Source organism: Sorex araneus, chromosome 4 (assembly GCF_027595985.1).
Source record: "Sorex araneus isolate mSorAra2 chromosome 4, mSorAra2.pri, whole genome shotgun sequence".
NCBI classification, from domain to species: domain Eukaryota; kingdom Metazoa; phylum Chordata; class Mammalia; order Eulipotyphla; family Soricidae; genus Sorex; species Sorex araneus.
In genome coordinates this window covers 203,414,565-203,438,652 of record NC_073305.1, presented here as the reverse complement: position 1 = coordinate 203,438,652, position 24,088 = coordinate 203,414,565, and the positions used below count along the sequence as shown (strand labels likewise).

Sequence of the window (24,088 nt, the reverse complement as noted above, 5' to 3'; positions counted from 1 at the left end):
CAGATCTAAATGTTGAAAATAGATATAAAAGAAAAATTACTTGCATAGTTTCATAGCTTGGAGGAAGGTTTTTTTTGTGTGTGATTAAAAACCTGGATGCTGGGAAATTCTGCACTATTTGAGGGATGGGTGTTGGAGCACTGTATGACTGAAACTTAATCATGAACAGCTTTGAAATGCCCAATCACACGGTGATTCAATATCATCATCCTGTTGATCATCGAATTTCTTAAGCGGTCTCAGTAACGTCTCCATTCATCCTAGCCCTGAGATTTTAGAAGCCTCTCTTTACTCATCTTGCCCAACAGTGCCGCATTGGAGGCTCTTTCAGGGTCAGGGGAATGAGACCCATCATTGTTACTGGTTTTGGCATATAAATATGCCATGGGGAGTTTGCGAGGCTCTCCCATGGGGGCAGGAAACTCGGTAGCTTGCCAGGTTCTCCCAGAGGGAGAACTAGGCTCTAAGAAGTCGGGAGCTTGGTTTTATAGTCTCTGAATGTTGGCCGTTGGTGGGATTACACAGCGCCGGGGGCAGTCCCTGGGTGTGACCACTTAGCTACTGGAAAATGGGGAATCTGGGCAGAAGAGGCCCAGTCCTGATCCAAGCTGACTTGGAGGTCTCGGGCCTGGGTCCCACACACTTGGGTTCTTCTGCCGGTTTCTTCATGCGTGAGGTCGTCCGAAAGTGTGGAGAGGGGCCTTGAGCATGGCTGTGGCTAGGCTCCGGAGGTCTTTGGCCTCAGGAGCTCTGCTCGGGGCGGGGAGGGAAACTGAAGCCCACCCCTTCCGAGGGGCCCTGGGGGAGACAGCCAAGCTTGGGGGCAAATGACTCTCTTCAATAAAATATGTTCAATAAAATAATTTTTTTTTCTAAAAATGAAGAAAAAAAGTCTAGATGCAACAAAAGATTAAATTTATCATTGAGGGGCTGGATCAGTCGTTACCAGGGGTTAAAGCACTTGCCTTATACATGGTTGACCCTGGCTTGTTCCCTGGCACTGTTTGGTCTCCCAAACACTCCTGAACACAGAACCAAGAAAAGCTCCAGAGCACTCTGCCTCAAAACAGACCGGCAGGGGCTGGAGTGATAGCACAGTGGGTAGGACATTTGCCTTGCACGTGGCCGACCTGGGTTTGATTCTTAGCGTCCCATATGGTTCCTCGAGCACCACCAGGAGTAATTCCTGAGTGCATGAACCAGGAGTAACCCCTGTGCAATGTGACCCAAAAAGCAAAACAAAACAAAAAAACAGACCAGCAAACAGAAAAAAAAATTTTTTTTCTTTTTGGGTCAGACCCGGCGATGCACAGGGGTTACTTCTGGCTCTGCACTCAGGAATAACTCCTGGCGGTGCTCAGGTGGACCATATGGGATGCTGGGATTCGAACCCAGGTCGGCCGCGTGCAACGCAAATGCCCTACCCGCTGTGCTATTGCTCCAGCCCCCAGAAAAAATTTTTATCAGTGATTTAAAAAGAAGAGTTGCTTGGCTGTGAGCAAAACAAAAGACAAATGAGAAAAGAGAAAACTGTTTGACCTTTATATGAAAAACGCCTTCCCCCCCTAGCCGCCCCCCCCCCCCCCCCCCGGTATCTAAAACACTTGGAGTTACACGTGGGGCCGGCAATGTGATTGAGTGGTAGAGCACATGCCTTACTAGTTCGGGGTCCGTGTTATGATTCTCTGGACTGCCCCGCATCACTGAATGGAGTCCCCAGCCCCACAGCCAGTGTGACGTTGGTTCCAAAAGAACACTACTACTGACAACAAAAAATGCATGAGCAAAAGACCTAAATTAAATAGAAAATTAAAAGTGGTGAAGATACATGAATAAGCAAGTCTCAGAAAAAGCTCTAGAAATGAACTTTTTGGTCTTTTGGGAGGGGGCACAGCTGGTGGTACTCCAGGCTTACTCCTGATTTAGGCTCAGGGATCACTTCGAGTGATGCTGGGGGAGCCAGATGTGGTGCCCCAGACTGGACCTGGGTTTGCCACATGCAAGGCAAGCACCATTGTACTATCTCTCCAGCCCTAGAAATCAACTTTCATGAAACCAAACAATGATTAAAACTACTCTGACAGCAGATATAACCTAGCAAACATTGAAAAGCCGATGTGACAAAGTCCTGATAGTCACAGCCTGCAGGTCCTCGCTGCCTGAGGAGCTCGGGTTTCTTCCCAACACCCAACCAGTCCACTTACTTGAGTGAACCTTGAGGGTACGATACATTTTCACAGACAAGACAAAATCTACACAGTTTACAAAATTTACATAACAGCTTTGGAATGCCCGATCACATGGTGATTTGGTAAAATAACAATGAAAATAAAAAAGTCTAGATGCAACAAAAGATTAAAATTTTCATTGAGGGGCAGTAGTTATCAGGGGTTAAAGCAGTTGCTTTTGTACATGGGTGACAAGGTTATGCATTGTACCTTAATAGTAAACAAATCCGTTTGGATACTGGCTGAAAAAAAAGCATGATAAACCCACATAATAATAATGATGTGCATCTGTGAAGCAATAGTGAAGTCCATATGCCTTAATGTGATTTTCATGTGGTGTTATGTTTGATTTGGGTTGGCCACGTGCAAGACAAGCACCCAACCCTCTGTCGTATCTCTCTGGATCCAGATTGTAGTTTTTTTTTTTTTTTCTTTTTGTTTCACACCCAGCGTTGCACAGGGATTATTCCTGGCTCATGCACTCAGGAATTACTTCTGGCGGTGCTTGGGGGACCATAGGGGATGCTGGGGGTCGAACCCGGATTGGTCATGTACAAGGCAAACGCCCTACCCGCTGTGTTATTGCTTCAGCCCCCAGATTGTGTTTTTGGAATATTATTCCCTGCTGAAGGGAACTGGGGCTCCCAGGAGAAATGGTTGGTTCAAGGGGCGGGGACGGGAGGTCAACAGATGAACCTGTTAGGGTGTCTCAAAGATTAATAGGGGCCTCAGAAGGAGAGAGGAGCCCCCTCAAGTTTCTCAGAGGTCAAGTTTGAGTCAATTTATAATGTACGCTGGTGATAATATTGGATGGCCTTTATTACAGATAAGAGAGTAAATCTTAAAAAATGCTCATCACCAGGGAAACAAGTTGTAGCTATGTGGTGATAAATCTAATTAACTGACTTAAAGCTGTGATCCTTTTACCATCTGTGCAAACACCAAATCATTGTGTTACAGACCTGAATACAATTGAGCATCAAAAGTGAAGGTATTATACATTGAAACTGATAGATTTATTATATCAAATTAAAAAAAAAAGTCAGCCCTGGGGCTGCTGAACACACGCCTCACGGGCGAGACCTGGCAGTTTTCGCTGGCACTGCATGCTTTTCCTCACACTGCAGGGCGCCCACTGGCCTGTCCTGGCAGCAGCAAACTCAATCTTTGTGCTACTCTAAGGCACTTAAGGCCAAGCAGGAAGTCTGTAACAAACCCAGGGAGGGCACTTGCCTTGCACGCAGCTGACCCGGGTTCAATCCGTGGCATCCCATATGGTTCCCCGATCACTGCTAGGAGTAATTCCCGAGTATAGAGCCAGGAGTAACCCCTGAGCATCACCAGGTGTGACCTCCTCCCTCCCCCCCCCCAAAAAAATACTGAAAAACAAACAATGGGAAGGCACACTAGACAGCGTTTACAGGTTTCACTTAATACAGATGTAACATTCTAGAATTAGACAAGCATTTGCCTGCGATCCTCAGTGTAGTGATTGCCTATAGGGATTGATGGATATGACTTTGGGGGACAAAAATTCACAGAATTCTAAAATTCCAGAAGCAACAACTCTTAGATTTGAAAAAAAAAAATCAGTATGAAAAGAAATACCTTAGAGATGATACCTTAGTTACAAAGGGAAAAATATAGCTCCTTTACACGTAGGGCAATGAGATGATTGTCATCTCTAGCAAACAAACCTCACTTCATCATTAGCTAGTTATTAACATTAAACATTACATGCCTCTTGGTAGTAAGATGTATACATCATCTAGGTAGGTTTGCATCAAAATCATTTAACTTGAATCTAATCCTAGGGAAAATCAGGAAAATGAAAAATGTAGGAAAATCTTTAAGACAACTGTTGTGGCTCTTTAAATAATCAGGAATAAATAGTTTAACATAGGGTGGGTCTGTTCTTGAGCTTAAAAATGAAATTATCACTTTGAAGGAGTAAAGGAAGTTGTTTAGACATTTGACATTTAAAAAATGATACTGATTTTGTCTGCACCCAGGGGTCACTTCTGGAAGTGCTGGGGGACCATTTGGGGTGCTAAGGTTTCAAACCGTGGTCAGCAGCATGCAAGGCAAGCCCCTGCTTACGGTAATATCTTGCTGGCCCCTAAATAATTACAGATTTTAAGTGAAGTGTCTGCAACACATAGTTCAACATTTTATTTACACATTTCTACTTGTTTTTGTACTTGTTTTTGTGTGTGTTTGTGTGCATGCACACATGAAAAAATAAATGGATAATGAATTAGCAAATGGTGAAAGAAATAGGAGTCTTTTCACTGTACTTTTTGACTTTTCTGAGGGTTTGAAATAAAAAGCCTGAGGAAGCTGCCTTCCACCCAGTACTCCAAAATAAAACAAAATATAATATCAACTGAAATATTAACTTTTTGTTTTATTGCTATAGAATAGCTTACTCGTTGGTAGGACTGGCTGATGAGTAACTTGTTTTGAATTACAAGGTCTTTAAGAACTTACTCAGGGGCTGGAGTGATAGCACAGCGGGGAGGGCGTTTGACTTGCACTCGGCCGACCTGGGTTTGATTCCCAGCATCGCATGTGGTCCCCTGAGCACCGCCAGGGGTAATTCCTGAGTGCATGAGCCAGGAGTAACCCCTGTGCATTGCTGGGTGTGACCCAAAAAGAAAAAAAGAAAAACAACTCTTTCCTTAAATAAGGCATAAGGATTCTTGTATTTTGCTCTGAGTGGCTCCCTACTGTAAGTGGAAATTTAAGAAAATAATTTTCTTAATTTTTGTTTTCGAGCCACACCGTGCGGTGCTCAGGGCTTACTCCTGGCTCTGCTCAGGGGTCATTCTAGCAGGTGTGGGGCAGCGTAGGGAGGGCTGGGAATTGAACCCGTGCAGTCTGTGTGTGAAGCACTTGCTCTGGTCACTGCCTCCCTGGTCCCAAGGAAGCAAATTTAATGGCTACTTCATTTTGTCTAGTGAAATTTTTTTCATTTTGGTAAACATACCTGTAATAATGGAACATTGAAAATAGAGGAAGGACAACCTTGCTCAGGAGGGAGAAGATGAGTTTCTTGCTCGGTAGGTAAAGCAGTTTCCATGACTGTTCATGTCATTTTGGGCGACCATGTCTGCAGGATGTATTTGACTTTTTGGAATTGGAGAGCCAGATACATTTATATGTATATGTCCTACCTGCTAATATCATCTCTTTCATTCCTTATAAAGCCAGTTGTTTACTTGTTGAATTTTTAGTTTGGTTTATTTAGCAGGGTGTTGAAATCTCCGTCTACTTTTGTATTAGTGTCAGTATTTTAGTATTTTCCTTCAGGTCTTTTAGCTGTTGTTTTACCTTTTTTTGGCGGGGGGTGGGGGGGGGAGGAGATGGCCACTACACCCAGCATTGCTCAGGATTTACTCTTGGCTTTGTGTTCAGGAATTATCCTGGTGGGGTTTGGGGGACCCTGTGGAGTGTCAGGGATTGAACCCGGTTTGGCCGCATGCAGGGCAAGCATCCTACCCATTGTACTACCCTCTGTTCAGGTCCATTTTTAAGTATTTTATGGTCTCTTATTAGGTGCATCAATGTTCAGGTGTGTGAGTTTTCTCTGATTTCTCATACGTTAAGAAATGACTATTCCATTCCTTACAACTTTTTTTTTTTCTTTTTGGGTCACTCCTGGCTCATGCACTCAGGAATTACTCCTGGCGGTGCTCAGGGGACCATATGGGATGCTGGGAATCAAACCTGGGTCAGCCGCGTGCAAGGCAAACGCTCTACATGCTGTGCTATCACTCCAGTCCCCCCCCCATTTTTTTTTTTTTGCTTTTTTTGGGGGGGGTCATACCCGGCTATGCACAGGGTTTACTCCTGGCTCTGCACTCAGGAATTACCCCTGGTGGTGCTCAGGAGACCATATGGGATGCTGGGAATAGAACTTGGGTTTGCCGCTTGCAAGGCAAACACCCTACCTGCTGTGCTATTGCTCCAGCACCTTACAACTTTTTAAAATGTAAGTCTATATTTTCTGATAGAAGTATGGCCACTCTGGCCTTTAAGGGAACTGTTTGTTTGAAAAACTGTTTTCCAGCCTTGCCTTTGAGCCTGCGCCCACTGTTCAAATGTGACTCTGCAGGCAGTAGAAAGTTGGGTTCAGTTTTCTGACCAGCCTGTGTCTCTTTATTGGTGCATTTAGGCCATTGGCATTGAGTGAGATTATTGATTTGATGTTTTTAATCCATCATTCTGTAGAAGTTAAGGGTGTTGTGAAATTTATTTTGTCTTAAAGAATCCCCTTCAGTGCTTCTTGCAAAGTTGGAGTGAAGGTTGTGAAGTTCCTCCGCTATTGGTTATTCATGAAGCTTTGTATTGTTCCCTTAGATATGAATCATAGTGTAACTGGGGTAGAATATTCCTGGTAAGGTGTTCATTTCATGGAAGTCTTTTTTTTTTTTTGCTTTTTGGGTCACACCTGGCAATGCACAGGGGTTACTCCTGGCTCTGCACTCAGGAATCACCCCTGGCACTCCAGAGGACCATATGGGATGCTGGGAATCGAACCCGGGTCGGCCGCGTGCAAGGCAAACGCCCTACCCGCTGAACTATCGCTCCAGCCCCTCTTTTTTTTTTTTTTTAAACTACATCCCATCATTTTCTTTTGGCCTATAGGTTCCAAATAAATCTGCTGTAAATCTAATGGGAGCTCTTTTGTTTGCAATTTCCTCCATTGATTTTGCAGCTCTCAGTATTTTATCCCTAATTTGTCTTTTATTGTTCTGTTTATGACATGTTTTGTGTTTTTATTTGGATCTCTTTTGACTGGTATCCTTCTTGTCTTGCCTCTTGAATCTGGATGCAGGCACTCCTTAGTTTTGGGAGCTTCTCAGTTGTGATTTCTGTGACTAATGATTTTTCTCATTTGAATTGCCTTTCTGTTGCTCAGGGACCTTGTTGATTCTTATGTTGTTTCTCTTGAGCTCATCCCATGCTTGTCTCTCATGTTGTTTGTTTCTGATCTTTTTTTGTGTCCTAGAGGTTTCTCACATCCTATCTTGGAGCTCACTGGTCTTATCCTTAGCTGCTATATTACTCTGCTGCCAAGAAAACTTCATTGAATTTTCTATTTCATCTGCCAAACTCTTCAGTTCTGTCACTTCTTTTTTTTTTTTTTTTTTGCTTTTGGGGTCACACCCAGCGATGCACAGGGGTTACTCCTGGCTTTGCACTCAGGAATTACTTCTGGCGGTGCTTGGGTGACCATATGGGATGCCGGGGATCGAACCCGGGTCGGCCGCGTTGAAGGCAAACGCCCTACCCGCTGTGCTATCGCTCCGGCCCCAGTTCTGTCACTTCTGATGGTAGCACTATAGCATTGTTGTCCCGTTGTTCTTCAATTTGTTTGAGTGGGCACCAGTAACGTCTCCATTGTGAGACTTGTTGTTACTGTTTTTAGCATATCGAATACACCACGGGTAGCTTGCCAGGCTCTGCCGTGCGGGCGGGATACTCTCGGTAGCTTGCCGGGCTCTCCAAGAGGGATGGAGGAATTGAATCCGGTTCGGCCTCGTGCAAGGCAAATGCCCTACCCGCTGTGCTATTGCTCCAGCCCTTCTGATGGTAGTTTTCTTATTTTTGACCTCATGCTTTCTTGTGCTTGCACTGTTGTTTCTTTGAGCACTTTAAACATCCTCAACCTGCTCTTTCTGGGTGAGAGAGCTGCTTTTACTTGATGACTCTTCTGAGCAACTGTCTTTGCTCCCTGATCGAGGTGGGGTTCTGTGGTGCTTCCTGATTGTGTCTGTTGCAGTTCGAGGTTGAGTGCTTCTAATTCATCACTCCCACTGTCCCCCACCCCTGGGAAACAGCAGGGCGGGTGTTGATCTCTTCCTTTCCTGCTGATTGTTTAGAGATTCATTAAACAGTTAATAATCGATACCGGTTGTTCAGGGTTCCAGGAAGGCTTTCAATATCATTGGCCCTGGCTCTCCTCTGGTTGTGATTTAGGTTTCCGTGACTTCTTACTCCCACTGCTAGCTACCTTTGTGAGTTTTTGTGGGAATAGGCGATGCGGGCTTGAACTAAGTTAGTACTAGCGTGGGGGAGCCGAGAGCACTGCAGAGCAAAGTCAGTGCGAGATTCCCGAGAGTCCACGGCCGTTTCCGGGAGCGGCGTGAGATGGCGGGTCCCAGCACTAGGGTCCCTGTGTGATGCTCGCAGGGGCAGACAGGCTGGGTGCACAGCATCAGGCAAGGGCTCTGCGCCCGACATGTTAGTAGCTTGGTATTTGCGAAGCCCTTGTGATCTAGCTGTGACAAATGAGAAGTGTATCACATGAAGGCTCAGGTTGGGCTCAGCTGTTTTGTCAATTTGTGGTCTGAGGGTGCAGTTGAATTGTCTTTAGCCTTAATTATGCCGTCTTAGAAGCAGGGACAGTGATCTTACTGAGTTTTGAATAAAACGAGAACATTCTGGTAAAAATGCTTTGCAACTGCTGGAATTTTAACAGGCACCAACATTAGATGTAAATTTGCTTTTTTTTTTTAGAATTGGTAATTTATGGTTTCAGGTTTTCTGCTATTATAATTAGCACTGCCCTGAGAGATCTTTTTTAAAAAAATCCCTTTTAAAATATATTTTTTCTTAGCGATATTTTTCCCCAGTTGATGACACTGGGCCAAAAATATAATTTTTAGGACTACTAATTAAAAATCTCGGTAATTTTCATGGTGAAAATTTAAAAATAGCATAGATTTTAGTGCTTAAAACACTTGATTTCAATAGATCCTGAATTTTCTACCAGGTTAAATAAGACAAGATATTTATAAATATATTTGAGTGGCAAGAGAGAAGAGAGTCTCTTGCCCGCTCACCTGGCTGTCTTCCCCAAGGCCCCTCGGAGGGGATGGGCTTCAGCTTCCCTCCCCACCCCAAGCAGAGCTCCCAGCTGCTGAAGACCACTGGAACCTAGCCACAGCCATGCTCAAGGCCCCTCTCCACACGTTCAGACAAGCCTCACCCATGAAGGTACTGGCAGAGGAACCCAGGTGTGTGTAATCACATGAACTGTCAACATCCAGAGACTTAAAAGCAAGCTCCCAGAAGTGCTCTGCCACTTTGCGGCCTCGCGATATCTTATAACCTACTTCTCCCTCTGGGAGAAACTGGCAAGCTACTGAGAGTTTCCTGCCCCCATGGGACAGCCTTGCAAGCTCCCATGGTGTATTCATATGCTAAAGCCAGTAATAAGCTGGATCCTATTCCCCTGACCCTGAAAGAGCCTCCAATGTGGCATATTTGGGAAGGCCGAGTGGAGAGAGGCTTCTAAAATCTCAGGGATAGGACGAATGGAGAAGTTACTGAGCCTGTTTGAGAAATCGACGATCAACGGGATTTCGAGATCGTGATGATTCGTGATTTGAGTGGTTGAAAAAATATATGGAATAATTCTCATATCCTCTAGGCTTATTGAGCTCTGACTGGCAAAAATTTTATAGGTTTAGATGGTAAAATTGGCTATTTAAATATGCTATATAATATTATTTGATACGTGTGTGGGCTGGAGCGATAGCACATCAGGTAGGGCGTTTGCCTTGCATGTGACCGACCCGGGTTCGATTCCTCCGCCCCTCTCGGAGAGCCTGGCAAGCTACTGAAAATATCCTGCCCGCATGGCAGAGCCTGGCAAGCTACCTGTGGCGTATTCCATATGCCAAAAACAGTAACAAGTCCCACAATGGAGACGTTACTGGTGCCCGCTTGAGCAAACTGATGAGCAGCGTGGTGACAGTGACATGTATGTGTATGAAGTGATTTACCACATTCAAACTAAGTAACACATCACACATTAACACATCATCAAACTGACAATATCTGTGTGGTATCATCAATGTTTATTTTCAGTATATTTCAAATATATAGCAAGAGCTTGGAATAATTTATGGGTGTATTTTTTCCTTGCTTTTTCATTTTATCTCCATCAGAGGGCGCCAAGAGAAAAAGCACTAAGAAATTTTGGGTATTCATATAAATTATTTTCTGAAAAGAAATGGACTGTATGAGCCTTTCACAGATGGTTTATGATATTTAGCTTTCTCTAAAAGGTCTCTTAAAATCATAGTATCTTGGGTGGTGGAAGAATATTTATTTTCAACTTCAGTATGATGTGAAAATAAGCCACCAGTTTTGTTTTTTCATCATTGCTAAGTTACATAACTTCCCAATGAATTTTTTTACTTTCATTTTCTATTGAACATAGTATACTGATCTCATGAAGCTTATTGCTACTTGATTCTTTTTTTGTTTTTGTTTTTGGACCACAACTGGTGAAACACAGGGGTTATTTCTGACTCTATGCTCAGGAATTATACCGGGTGGGCTCAGAGAACCATCTGAGGCATCAGGGATGAAATCAGGGTTGGCTGTGTTTAAGGCACGCGCCTTACTTGTACTAGCCCATTGATTCTTTCTTCTCTTTCTTCCTGCCCTTCCTTTTCTTGAACACTGTTTTTAAGATCTGCTCACACATTTATCTGGGCTGCTTCCTATTCATTATCCTTATGCATTACATTAGATCGCCTCAAGGGTTCCTCTAGTAGAGCCAGTGTTCTTGAGTACTCGTGAGTATACCCCAGTGTTCTTGAGCACTCATGAGTATACCCTGCTCTCGAGAGCGACCAAAGCATTCCCGGTGTTGGGCTCTTTGTTTGCTTTTTGGGTCACACCCGGTGATGCACAGGGGTTCCTCCTGGCTCATACACTCAGGAATTACTCCTGGCGGTGCTTGGGGGACCATATGGGATGCTGGGAATCGAACCTGGGTCGTCCACGTGCAAGGCAAACGCCCTACCTGCTGTGCTATCGCTCCAGCCCCTGGGTCTCTTTGTTTGATATTCTCTGCTTTGACAGGGACGTGCTATCTCAGCTTGCGTGTTTGTAGGCAAGTTCTTTCACTCCGCTTCAATTTTCTCTTTTTTTTTTTCTGCTTCAATTTTCTAATCTCTAAAATGGAAGTAACTATATTATATAGAATTATGAAGAGGAAATGTTCACCCATCTAAAGCCTTTATTTCATTGACTGGCATATGTATGTAGCACTGTAGCACTGTCCTTCTGTTGTTCATCGATTTGCTCGAGCGGGCACCAGTAATGTCTCCATTGTGAGACTTGTTGTTACTGTTTTTGGCATATCGAATACGCCACAGGGAGCTTACCAGGCTCTGCCGTTGGGTGAGATACTCTCGGTAGCTTGCCGGGCTCTCTGAGAGGGGCGGAGGAATCGAACCCGGTCGGCCACGTGCAAGGCAAATGCCCTACCTGCTGTGCTATTGCTCTCTACCCACTGTGCTATCCCTACATACACATGTAATATATTGGTAAATATTAACTATTACTGTATGAGAAGATCTCTTTTAACAAGGTGGTATGATCTGGCTGTAATGGTTTTTTTCCTACAAGGGAAACTGAAGAGATTTTAGTTTATTTCTGTTTCTCTTAGGTTGAGATTTATAAAAGTAAAGTGACTCCTTCCCTCCTTCCCGTCTTCCTTCCCTCCTTCCTCCCTTCTTCATTTCTTCCTCCATCAATCCTCCCTCCCTTTCTTTCTTTCTTCCTTCCTTTCTCTGCAGTAAATAAATGTTGCTAAATATTCCCCATTGCATCTTTTGTGTAAGCAAGCAGTGATATTAGTATCATTACTTTTGGAAATAAATGGTAAATGCTTGGCAGTTACTCACCCGAGAAATATTTCAACTTCCCAGCGATTTAAATTACAAATGTATCTCGGTGTGTCTAGTCCCGATTATAAAGTTGCATAGTACCGCAGTAGAATAACATGAAGCAAGTTTTTCTTTCATATATTTTTTTCAAGATTTAGAGTGTTTAATTCATTCAAAAACAAAAGGTCATATTTCTTTAATCTGAAGACCTTGCCTGTAAGCCAGCTTGACTCACTCTTAGACTGTGTAGCCAGGAACACTTAATAGTTCTGGAATTATTTCTTGCAGTAGGTTTATCCAAAATAGAACAACGAGGTCAGAGAAAAACCGCCTAAAAGTTGCTTATACCTGGTCAAACTGCTTTTTAGAAAGCTTAGAAAGCATCCTTAAAGCCTAATACCCCAATGTCATTGAGTCCTTTGGGAAATTGGTCACTTTAAAATTTAATTTTGACAGGAGAATGGTATTTCTTTATTAAGGAAACAGGAAATAGGGTTGATTTGTGATAGGAGTTTTAGTTTCATCTGAAAAAGTTTTTAATATTGAAAGTTGCCAGATCTACATGACTGAAACAGATGAGACCAAGCAGGAAATAGCCGTCTGGTCGTTTGGGTTTTTTAGTCATTATCTCATCCCCTGTACTCAGTGCCACCCTCTGCTGGGACGGCTCCTGGTCTCCAGGGGCTGACTAGAAAATGACCTCTCCGAGGCCAGCACCGTTGGCTTCAGTTTTGTCTGTGAAGAAGGGAAGAGAAGTTCTGGGTAATTAACAGGGACTGACAAAATAAGCTTCATTAAAATAGAATGAAGAGATGTGTGCTTCCGTCATGAAAAACTTTGTTGCACATGCCTGTTTGGAAGTTCTTCATTGGACCGCAAAAATCTTTAACGGGGGCTGGAGTGGTAGTATAGCAGGTAGGTGCTTGCCTTGCAAGTGACTGATGCGTGTTTGTTTGTGTTTGTGTTTGTATAGCCCCCGAGTCCGTGCCAGGAGTGGTCCCTAGTGCAGAGCCAGTAGTAAGCCCTGAGCACCACCAGGTGTCGCCCAAAACCACCACCACCATCACCACCACACATCCAAACCCGACAAACAACCTCAAAACCAAAATATTAACAAATGACTTCTTTCGCTTGTGTTTATCATCCACAGAATTGGGGTGGTGTCTTGGTTTCTGGGATGTTGGTGTGAAAATGAACTAGGTAATATTGTATAATTTATAAAAAGAAAACTAGCATTACTCCTTGCTCCCATCATTTTATTTTATTTTATTATTTTGCTTTTTGGGTCACACCCGGCGATGCACAGGGGTTGCTCCTGGCTTATGCACTCAGGAATGACTCCTGGCGGTGCTCAGGGAACCCTATGGGATGCTGGGAATCGAACCCGGGTCGACTGTGTGCAAAGCAAACGCCCTATCCGCTGTGCTATGGCTCCAGACCCAAATTTTACATTTTTATTTTCTTTTTGGGTCATACCCGGCGATGCACAGGGGTTACTCCTGGCTCATGCACTCAGGAATCACTCCTGGCAGTGCTCAGGGGACCATGTGGGATGCTGGGAATCGAACCCGGGTTGACCGCATGCAAGGCAAACGCCCTACCCGCTGTGCTATCGCTCCAGCCCCCAGATTTTACATTTTTTGTGGGCATATATGATATATATAGAATTTGGTTTTAGGGCCACACCTTGCTGTGTTCTGTGCTTATTCCTGGCGCACTCCTGGCGAGGCAGGTGGTGCCTGCCTGCTGTACTGTCGCTCAGGCCCCAGAGGCACGGGGAATCATACTCATCTTCTGGAAGCCCTCAATGATCCTGCAGGTTAAGTTGCTTTGGTCACGAGAGTCACTAGCTATAGTCTCGAATGGGCTTCTTGCCCTCTGCTTTTGAGGGCTGACTGGTCTCGGATAGCACCTCACAAGATCCTGTGGTTGCGCCTTTAAATGCCCAGAATCAGCAGCTTGGCGTGGTTGCTCCTGTCTCTCAAGCCACAAATGATGGCTTAAGCTTCAAGTGTCAGAATGGAATGGGGGGGCTTTCGGGGGAGCGTAGAGGCTGGCCGCCTGGAGACGATTCAGCTTAGCTGTTAATGGTTGTATTTTTTTTTTTTTTTAGGTCACACCCGGCAATGCACAGGGGTTAATCCTGGCTCTGCACTCAGGAATTACCCCTGGCGCTGCTCAGGGGACCATATAGGATGCTGGGACTCGAACCCGGGTTGGCCGCGTGCAAGGCAAACGCCCTACCTGCTGTGCTATCGCTCAGGCCCCTAATGGTTGTGTTTTAAGGGAGCTGAATCTCTAGGCAAAATTGCGGCTTGGAAGCCTCCACACATTAGAAATTAAAACTCAATTTTAAGGACAGGGAGGGTCTCATTAATTTCCATTTAGGCTGTATAGCAGCCATCATAATCAAAACGTATCTTAGGGCCTTTGTGATCATTGTTATTATTATATTCTGGGCCGAAGTGAACAGTATCTGCACCTCTGAGATTAAAATTAGAATTTGAATGGCGCATCACCCTTCCCTGGGGCCTGCCCTGAGCTATTGCATTTCTTTTCAGGATTGAAGTTGCTGGTGCATATGGAAGATAGGGCTTGAAAAGACAAACTGCCTTAGAAGCAAGGGTGATAAATGTTTGTCCCAGTGCTCAAGACCTTTATCAGCATCTGCTCTCTTTTCATGTAAAATTTTGTATTCTAGTGATTGAATCTGGAGAATTGATCGCTAGATTGTGCTTTTCAATGACTTCTCCAGTGTTGGGGCGTGAACAGCGTGCAGTGGCCTTTCCTTCAGAGTGTATTTATTTCATGAGGGTCAACTAGTTTTGTTTTCTGAAACCACAGGAGGGAGCCCTGAGCACTAAGCTCAGAGGCCAGAGTCATGGATTTGGTCCATTTTTGGATTTCTGTGGCTTTTGGGGGTAGGCAAATAAGGTGCTTTGTAGTAAATAGACCTGCTTCTTCATCAGGTTTTGCATGATTATCAGGGAATTATTGCCACTTGCTGTGGAATTAGTTCAGAGACATTTAAATGCAGAGTCAAGGTTAGCTTCATTATACGATTTTCTTTCATACTTGCATCTTCGCTTTTGGCAGAAATTGTCTTCCAGTCAAAATGTTATCTTGAACTATTTTAGTAAAACAGTAACAGGAGCCATTTAATTTTAGTAAAATGGCATTAAACCAACTTCTTTTATAATAGATATGAACCAATAATTGATGTTTGTTTATAAATTCTATCTATTCCATCTGGAAGTATGTAGTTGGAACTCTATTAACTGAAGCAAAATTGTTTATTAACTTTGCATTTTGATTATATTTAGTAATGCTGATTTTTAGGATAAATAGAACTTACTGTGGGTTTGCATTTCTCATTTTGCACATTTAAGTCTCTGCAGTGTTTTTTTTTTTTCACTGACTTTATTTCAGAGCAGGTTTCTGAGTGAAAGAATGTAAGGAAGGTAACTTCACATTTCATTGGTTTACGTTTTATCTTTTTTTAAAAAATTCACTCTGTAGTCTTCTAAAAGAAATCACTGTAGAACAGTGATTTTCAACCACCATTGCAAGCTGTCTGTGGTCCACAGGTGTAGGAAAGTTGAAAATCGCTGTCTCGCCACCCGTTCCAACTACTGGCTCATGGGCTTGGGTGCAGGATGGGTCCTGGTCCTAGGTGTGAAAGGGTTGAAGGATGCTGGTAGAGCGGACTAATATAGTGAACTCTGAGGAGCTGCAGAAGTAGAGTGGTAGAGGGAATTCCTGTGACCTGTTGCTCAGCTTTGAATGTGGACCATCCTCCCTTCTGTATTGATTCGGCCTAGACCTCAGCTTCCATGAGGGATTAGCATTTCAGGTGGAAAGTGTATTACTGGGAGTCCGCTTGCCTTTTGCTGTTGCTGGGCATTGGGAATGGACAGGCACTAAGGGCAGGCTGGGGCTTAGGATCACTTTGAGTTATTTTGAATGTCTACAGCTCTGAGATCTGTGTCTTCTAAACTGTAACAGAGTTTGTGGGTTGTCTTGAAGTTAATTAGCATTCTGCTCTCTTCCCAGAAAGCTTTGAGATAAGTTTTTTAAAAATTATATGCCATACTACTTATAAAGTGAGAAAGAAATTAGTGGAAAGGGTAAATGACATGACCCACAGAGTATACGAGACGAGCATGTTGCAAGGTCGCTAGCAGTGACCAAAGGCATGTTCTAGAATTTTCTAGTGACCCGAATAAAGAGAAACGCAGTCTGTTTTATGTTGTCCTTAACACTTCTGTCTGTCACTGAAGAACTTTTTTCATGGTGACAGGTGGAGGTGGTGTCGTAACTCTGATGGCCGGTAGGACATCTCACAGCACTTTGGCTTACAGATGTAATGCTCAGCAGTGGATGTAGTTAATTCAGTTCCAACGTATGTATCGGGCACTGTGCCTGGTGACTTTATTTCACTGAATCTTTAGCACATTCACGCTCTTATTAACTCCATTTTTCATATGAAGTCATTGAAATTCAAAGAAGAAATTTGCTGAAGTTAGGTTGTTAAGCATATTTATATCTAGATAAGTGAATTCTTGATTTATGTTTTATATAGTGTACATTTTAGTATCTAGTTACTGTTGGGAGTGGGAGGGAAGAAAGACCCTAGAATAATATCTTTAGAGCATCATCTTCCTGGAAATGTGACCACTTGGAGAGTACGAGATCGTGGGCCATGGTTTGTGCTACGTGTTCATGACTGTTCTGCTGTTGCATTGCCCCTCGCCAGTTCTGCATTTCATTCTATTTATTTCTATACAGAAAGAAAAGGAACAGCAAGAAGAGAAAACCCTTTTGCTCAGGAACTCACTGAAGAATGAAGCCAGTGAGCGACGGGCTATGATAACTCCTGCTCTCCGAGAAGCTCTTACGAAACAAGGTAAGACATTCTCAGGAAAACAGAAGAAGAATTAGAATTTTCTCTTGGAATCTTTTTTTTTTTTAAAAAAAATAGTTTTCTTAAGCACCATGATTTACTTTATATATATTAGTAGTGTTACTGTTAATAGGGCTGGAGTGATAGTACAGCGGTAGGGCATTTGCCTTTCACGCGGCCGACCCAAGTTCGATTCCTCCGCCTCTCTCGGAGAGCCCGGCAAGCTACTGAGACTATCAGCCCGAGCGGCAGAGCCTGGCAAGCTACCCGTGCATATTGGATATGCCAGAAAGAGTAACAGTAAGTCTCTCAATGAGAGACGTTACTGGTGCCTGCTCGAACAAATCGATGAGCAACGGGATGACAGTGACTATTAATATTTTAGAAATACAGTGTTACCAGAGTGCCAGCGTTCCTCCACCTCTGTCTCTGGTCCCTCTCCCCTCCCCCACCTCCAAAATCCTTTCAGTAAACCCTTCTGTAAGCAGACTCTCAGAGTTTGTTTTCGTGGTTATTTTTTATTTCCTTACATATTTCTTTGTATGCCACATATGAATGGGATCATTTTGTTATTTGTCCTGCTCCCTCTGACTCTTTCAGTTCCACCCAAATTGTGGCAAAAGGCAAGACAGTTTATCTTTTATTTTAACTGTGTTGCATTCTATTATGTATATAGACCTGAATTTATCCATTTTTCTTGCTGATCGGCATTTGGGTTGTCTCCAGGTCTTGGCTATTGTGAATGGTACTGCACTGAACACAGGAGTGCAAATATCTTTCGAACTGATGTTTTCCTCCTCTTAGTGTAGATGCTGAGTCATGTGAAGCTCTATTTTCATTTTTTGAGATGTCTCTTCAGGTTGAACCAGACACAAAATCCCCTTCAGCACCGATTGTTTCAGTTTTTTTTGATGTGTCTCATTCCCACTGGTATATCTCTCTTTGTCATTTTGAATTGCGTTTCCATGATAAAGTAGTGAAGAACACTTTTTCTTGCTTATTTGCCATCTGTGTATCTTCTTTGCGGAAGTACTTCTTCATCTCTTCTCCCTACTTCTTGACGGGGTTATTGTTTACTTTTTGTTGTTAAGTTTTGTCAGTGCTTTATATATCTTGGATATTAGCCATGCTCAAGGCCACTCCCCACACGTTCGGAAGAGCCTCACGTATGAAGGAACCGGCAGAGGAACCCAGGTGTGCGGGACCTGGGGCCGAGATCTCCAAGGCTGCTTGGATCGGGACTGGGCCTCTTTCACCCAGATGCCACATTTTCCAGTAGCTAGGCAGTCACACCCAGAAACTTCCCCTGGCGCCATGTAATCCCGTCAGTAGCCAACATCCAGAGACTATAAAACCAAGCTCCCTACTGCATCATGGCCGCGCAATGTCTTATAGCCTAGTTCTCCTTCTTGGAGAATCTGACAAGCTACCGAGGGTCTATTGCCTGCACGGAAGAGGCTGGCAAGCTCCCCGTGGCGTATTCATATCCCAAATACTGTAAAAGATACATATATGACTCTCAGAGAGCCCGGCAAGCTACCGAGAGTATCCTGCCCGCACGGCAGAGCGTGGCAAGTTACCTGTGGCATATTCAATATGCCAAAAACAGTGACAATAGGTCTCATTCCCCTGAAAGAGCCTCTAGTCGCTGGGAAAGACGTAAGGGAGGCTGCAAAAATCTCAGGGCTGAGTGTAATAGAGACGTTACTGGTGCCCGCTTGAGTAAATCGACGAACAACGGGATGACAGTGATACAGTGATTAGTCATTTATCAGATGTGTGGTGAGTGAATTTTCTCCCATCAGTAGGGTGTTTTTATTTTAGTAATTTCTTTTCTTTCTTTCTTTCTTTCTTTCTTTCTTTCTTTCTTTCTTTCTTTCTTTCTTTCTTTCTTTCTTTCTTTCTTTCTTTTTTTTTTTTTTTTTTTTGCTTTTTGGGTCACGCCTGGTGATGCATAGGGGTTACTCCTGGCTCATGCACTCAGGAATTACTCCTGGCGGTGCTTGGGGGGAACCATATGGGATGCTGGGAATTGAACCCAGGTCCTGTGTTCAAGGCAAACTCCCTACCTGCTGTGCTATCGCTTCAGCCCCAAGTCATTTCTTTTGCAGTGCAGAAACTTTAGTTTGATACAGTTCTGTTTGTTTATTGTGGCTTTTTTTTTTTTTTGGCAATGGCATTGATTCGTTGACTATATCTTCAGAGAAAGTTAATATCATGTATCTCCTAGGTTTTCCTTGATATACGTCAGGAATTTGGGTTGTAATATCAAGGTCTTTAATTCTTCTTGACTACACTTGTGTATGGTTTGAGATAGGGGTCCAGATTCATATTTTGCGTGAGACTCACCAGTTTTCCCAACTCTATTTGTTGAAGAGTCTTTCCTTGCTCCTCTCCATGTCCCTAGCTCTATTTTCATAAACTAACTCCACGTGTTTGAAGGTTTGCCTCTGGGCTTTTCATATTTTTTTGGGGGGGGGCTTTTAATATTATTCTGATGACCTGAGAATCTGCTTTTATATCTGGGAATCTTTTAAAATGCTTACTCTAGGACCAGAGAGATTGGCTATCCAGTTGGACACAGTTTCAATTTCAAGTAGATAAGCAGTGCTTTATGTATATCAAGATGTTTACATAAGTGTAGAAGAGGTTAAAAAACAGAGCCCTGATGTCACCACTAGAGACTTGTAATCCAAATTGACATTGTTCCATTAATTGCTCCATTGTGAATACTGGTTTAACCTGCTGGTTGATCCACTTATGCTGTCATCTGAACTGTTTCTCTACTTGTTTCATTTGACTGAAAGTCAAGAGCCTTTTTTGTGTGAAGGACTCTGGATAATTGCAGCTTATTACTTGAAGCCTCCTGAGAAACTTTATTAAATGCCTTCTGAAATTGGAATGTTTTACTTGTTTCCTCGGCTAGTTTGTTAATAAAGGAAATGTGGTTACTTTGGTATTGCTTTCTCCTACTTTTCATGTCTTATCTGGCTCAAATCTTGTATGTGATAGAGGAATGATGCTAAAAATTGACATTGAGTTGTTCCTAGGATTTGCTTTTTCCACGTTTGGGAGACTTTTATTTTGTGGATGCATCCTTAGCCCTATGCATTATTTATTTTAATCTATTGCTTCATTCCCCCCTCCCCCCCATAGATTGATAATAGTTTTTCTGGCACTAGTTTGAAATCTCATCATTTGTTTTTGTTTTTGTCCGAGAATATAGTTTATTTTATACATTTTTCTTGTGTTCTTGCAAAGCAGGTATATTCTGCAGTTGTATTTTGATCAGGTTTGTTTTGTTGCTCAGATGCTAGAGTTTTCCTGAATTTTGTCTGTGACATCTGTTAGACACAGAGAGAGGTTAAAAATTTTCCTGCAATTTTGGAATAGCTTATTGTTTATTTGAGAATATGTTATTAGGTGCATAAACACTTAAAATTGTTTTGTCATTCTGGTGAATTAATTTTTAATGTTTTCAGCCACTGTTTTGTTTGCCTGCCTTTATTTAAGCAACGAGAATGACTGCCTCAATTTTATATTCACTGTTTATATATAAGAGACTATGTATCAGTTCAGTTTTGTTTTTCCTGTTTTTTTTATTCAGGTTATCAGTTGATTGGGAGCCATTCTGGGGTGAAGCTCTGCAGGTGGACAAAGGTACTTTTTTTTTCTATTCAAATACTGTTGCTGTTTGGTGTTGTTTTTATATGGCTATTACATGCAGTTAATGAATTTTATTATTTGCAGGTATAATTTTTGTTTAATACATGAAATGATTTTGAGTGAATTTGTCAAATGAATTTAGCAAATTTTGGTGAGTGTAGAAGTCAGTAATCCACCCCATGAATTAAGCTAGAGACTATTTTCTTCACTGCAGTACATTCACCCCTGCCTTTTCTAGTCAGTGCACATCCCCCTCCATCAGGTAACAAATACCAACGCTGTGAATGTTGCAGTTGCTACGCAATCTCACCATCCCCTGGTATTGTAAATCTTTTCTAGTAAGTGTAAAGAAGTAACATTGTTGATCTGCATTTGTACTTTGCTGATGCTGGTATCTTTTTGTGTGCCTGTCATATTGGCCATTCACATTTATAAAGCATCCCATAAAGCCATTTGCTCAAATTGCATCTTTTGCAGTGCAAGACAGCTTCATTGTATTGGTTTGTGGAAGTACTTTATATTTTGTGGAGATATAAGTCATTGCCGGATTGTATTGTAAATATTTCCTTCTAGTCTGTCTTTTCTTTTTTTTTTCATTTCCCAGATAGTGGTTTTGAAGTTTTTATTTGAATAATATACAATTTATATTTCTTTTTTTTTGGAGGGGGGTGATTTTTAGAAATGTTTGCCAATTTGAGGGTTACGTGTTTTTTTTTTTTTCTGGACTTTCCCTCTATAGTTTGAACTTTTCTGATATATTTTGAATTTTTATGAATGGTATGAGGTAAAAGTTGAAGATCTGTTTCTGACTGGGGAGATAGCTTAAGTGGTAGAGCACCTTTTATTGAAAGGGATTTTTTTACCATTGAATTGCTTTTAGGTCACTGTAAGAAATAAGTCTAGTTGATACGGGTCAGCTTATTTCTGGACCTCTGTTTCATTAATATATTTGACTATCTTTTCTACAGTTCATTATTTAGTTACTATAGAGTTTAGGAAGTCAAATCACTATCACTGTATCACTGTCATCCCGTTCATCGATTTACTCAAGTGGGCACCAGTAATGTCTCCATTTGTCCCAGCCATGAGATTTTATTTATTTTTAAAATTTATTTATTAAATCACCGTGAGAGCAGTTACAAAACTTTCAGGTTTAAGTCTCGGTCATACAACGATAAAACACCCGTCCCTTCACCAGCGCACATTTTCCACCACCAAAAACCCCAGTATACCCCCCATCCCACACCCTCCCCCTACTGTGTGGCAGATGATTTCCACATTGTTCTCTCTCTACTTTGATTACATTCAATATTTCAACGCAAGACACACCATTATTATTTGGGATTTTACTCCACCACTCAGATCTGCCAAAAAGGCACCATTAGACAATTTGTTTAATAATGAAATCTGGGGGGATTTCTGCCAAAAGCCGTTGGGTTCTGAGATTTGTTTCTGAGTCTCTGGGAGCATGGCCTTAAGTTAAGCAGCTTACTCGGTTGCCAGAGGGCTCGTTCGTGGGCAGGGGAGGGAAGCAGCCCTGAGATTTTAGCAACCTCTCCTTACTTGTCTTTCCCAATGATTGGAGACGCTTTTCAGGGTCAAGGGAATGAGACTGTTATTGTTACTGTATTTGGCATATCATACACCACGGGGTGCTTGCCAGGCTCTTCCGTGCAGGTGGGATACTCTCGGTAGCTTGCCAGGCTCTCCGAGAGGCATATTATATATATTTATATATATATATATATATATATATATATATTCCCCTTATGATGATGTGTCAAATCATGCAGCATAAATTCTATCTTGAATTTTTGTTTTGTTTGAGAATTGTTTTCACTCCCCTGGGTTTTTCTGCATTTCCATCTAAACTTTAATAGCAGTCAGACTTTGAGTTTCTACTCTCTTTATTGTTTTCTTAAGTTCTGCGTTTGGCACCGTTCAGCATCAGGCCAAAGAGGTCAATTTAATTTTCTTATTTTGTTTATTCTTGTTGCTCTGGCATTTGCGGTCTGTGGACCTGCGCTGAGATTGTCCTCTCAGATCTCAGCCGAAAGCCAGCCACAGCTTTCGTTTAATATGCAGACCCTCAGTCTGGAATCTTTGCCAACCATCTCCTTACCAAATTCTCTCACTTATAAAGCCAGGGTCTCCCCTGCCCCTGTCATGCTGCCATATCTGAGGAAATCCCAGCCAAGACTCTGCCTCGCTTTCCCCTCTTCCCTCTCTCTGCCTGTTGATCAGACCTGGTGGCCCTCTGCTCTCCTTCTGTTGTTCTGTTGCCCTCTTGGCCTCTTGAGAAAAATAAGTGACAAGTTCTTTTAAAATCACTGACCACTCCATGTTGGCACTTTGTTACCTCCATAGAGTCCACAAAGAAGGCAGCATTAAAAAACACACACACACACCAAAAAAACACAGCTTTATGAGGTACCGTGTACATGCCATATAACTCTCCCATTTGAAACATCCTTTGAAATAGCATCTGGCATAGACACAGGGCTATGCAGCCATTATCACAATCCGTTTGACATTTTTACTCCTTCCTAATAAGGACATCAGGTACCCAGTAGTAGTCAGCCTCTGTTCTCTCTCCTTTTCCCAGTCCTATCGAGCCATTAATCTAGTTGCTATCTTTATTGATATGCCTGATTTGACATTTCATATAAGTAGGATTGTGAAATATGTGGCCTTTTGTTTCTGGCTTCTTTCTAATGTTTTCGAGGTTCACCCATTTTGTGACACAATATCAGTTTTCCACTCCTAATTGTGGCTGATAATGTTCCATGTGTTCCAAATCTTGTTGGTTCATTTTTCAGTTGAGGAACATTTGTGTTGTTCCACTTTCTTGATATTATGAGTAATGCTGCAGTGAAAATTATTATCTACACAAGCTTTTCTATGGATATATATTATTTCCCTGGGTTATAATTGAGTGAAATTTCTGGGTCATGTTAACTCCATGTTTAAATCATTTGGGAACCACAAGACTAATAGACGGTTTCACATTCCTCTCTGCAGTAGATGAGGGTTTTTATTTCTCTCTAGCCTTGCTAGCGAATATGTTCTTGTTGTTTTGATTGGAACTATCCTAGTGAGTGGAAGCGGCTCACGGAACTTTGACTTTCATTTCCCACGATGTCCATCTTCTTGTGTGCTTTAAGTGCATTTTCCTTGAAGTGTCTGTTCACATCTTCGGGTATTTACATTTTGGATGATTTGCTATTTCATTTTTTTGAGCTGTGAGATTCCGCTGTGTGTTCCGAATACCGGTTCTTTATTGCGCTTACTTTGGGGCTTTCCTGTCCTGGGCTGTGGCTGTGTTTCCCCGAGCTTAGCTGCCTCAGGTCTGCGGTATCTTCAGTGATGCAGTATCTGTTTTTTAGAGCCTTGTCCCTCCGTCCTGGTTCATCCCTGGCAGGTCTCCCTGTAAAAAGCTCTCTTACTGTTTTTTTTTTTCTTTTTGGGTCACACCCAGTGATGCTCAGGACTTACTCCTGGCTGCACTCAGGATTTACTCCTGACGGTGCTGGGGGACCATATGGGATGCTGGGAATCAAACCTGGGTCGGACCGCGTGAAAGGCAAACGCCCTAC

General features: G+C 42.6%; 1 protein-coding gene across 2 annotated transcripts in view; it reads left to right on the top strand.

The window, feature by feature from the left end:
* Nucleotides 1–24,088, top strand: part of LOC101550358 (S-adenosyl-L-methionine-dependent tRNA 4-demethylwyosine synthase TYW1) — a 206,453-nt gene that overhangs the window by 17,775 nt on the left and 164,590 nt on the right. For both annotated transcript variants that reach the window (XM_055135604.1, XM_055135603.1), the window contains 2 exons: nucleotides 16,712–16,829; nucleotides 20,434–20,486. In XM_055135604.1, coding sequence (XP_054991579.1) covers nucleotides 16,712–16,829; nucleotides 20,434–20,486 — 171 coding nt within the window. The remainder of the gene's footprint in view (nucleotides 1–16,711; nucleotides 16,830–20,433; nucleotides 20,487–24,088) is intronic.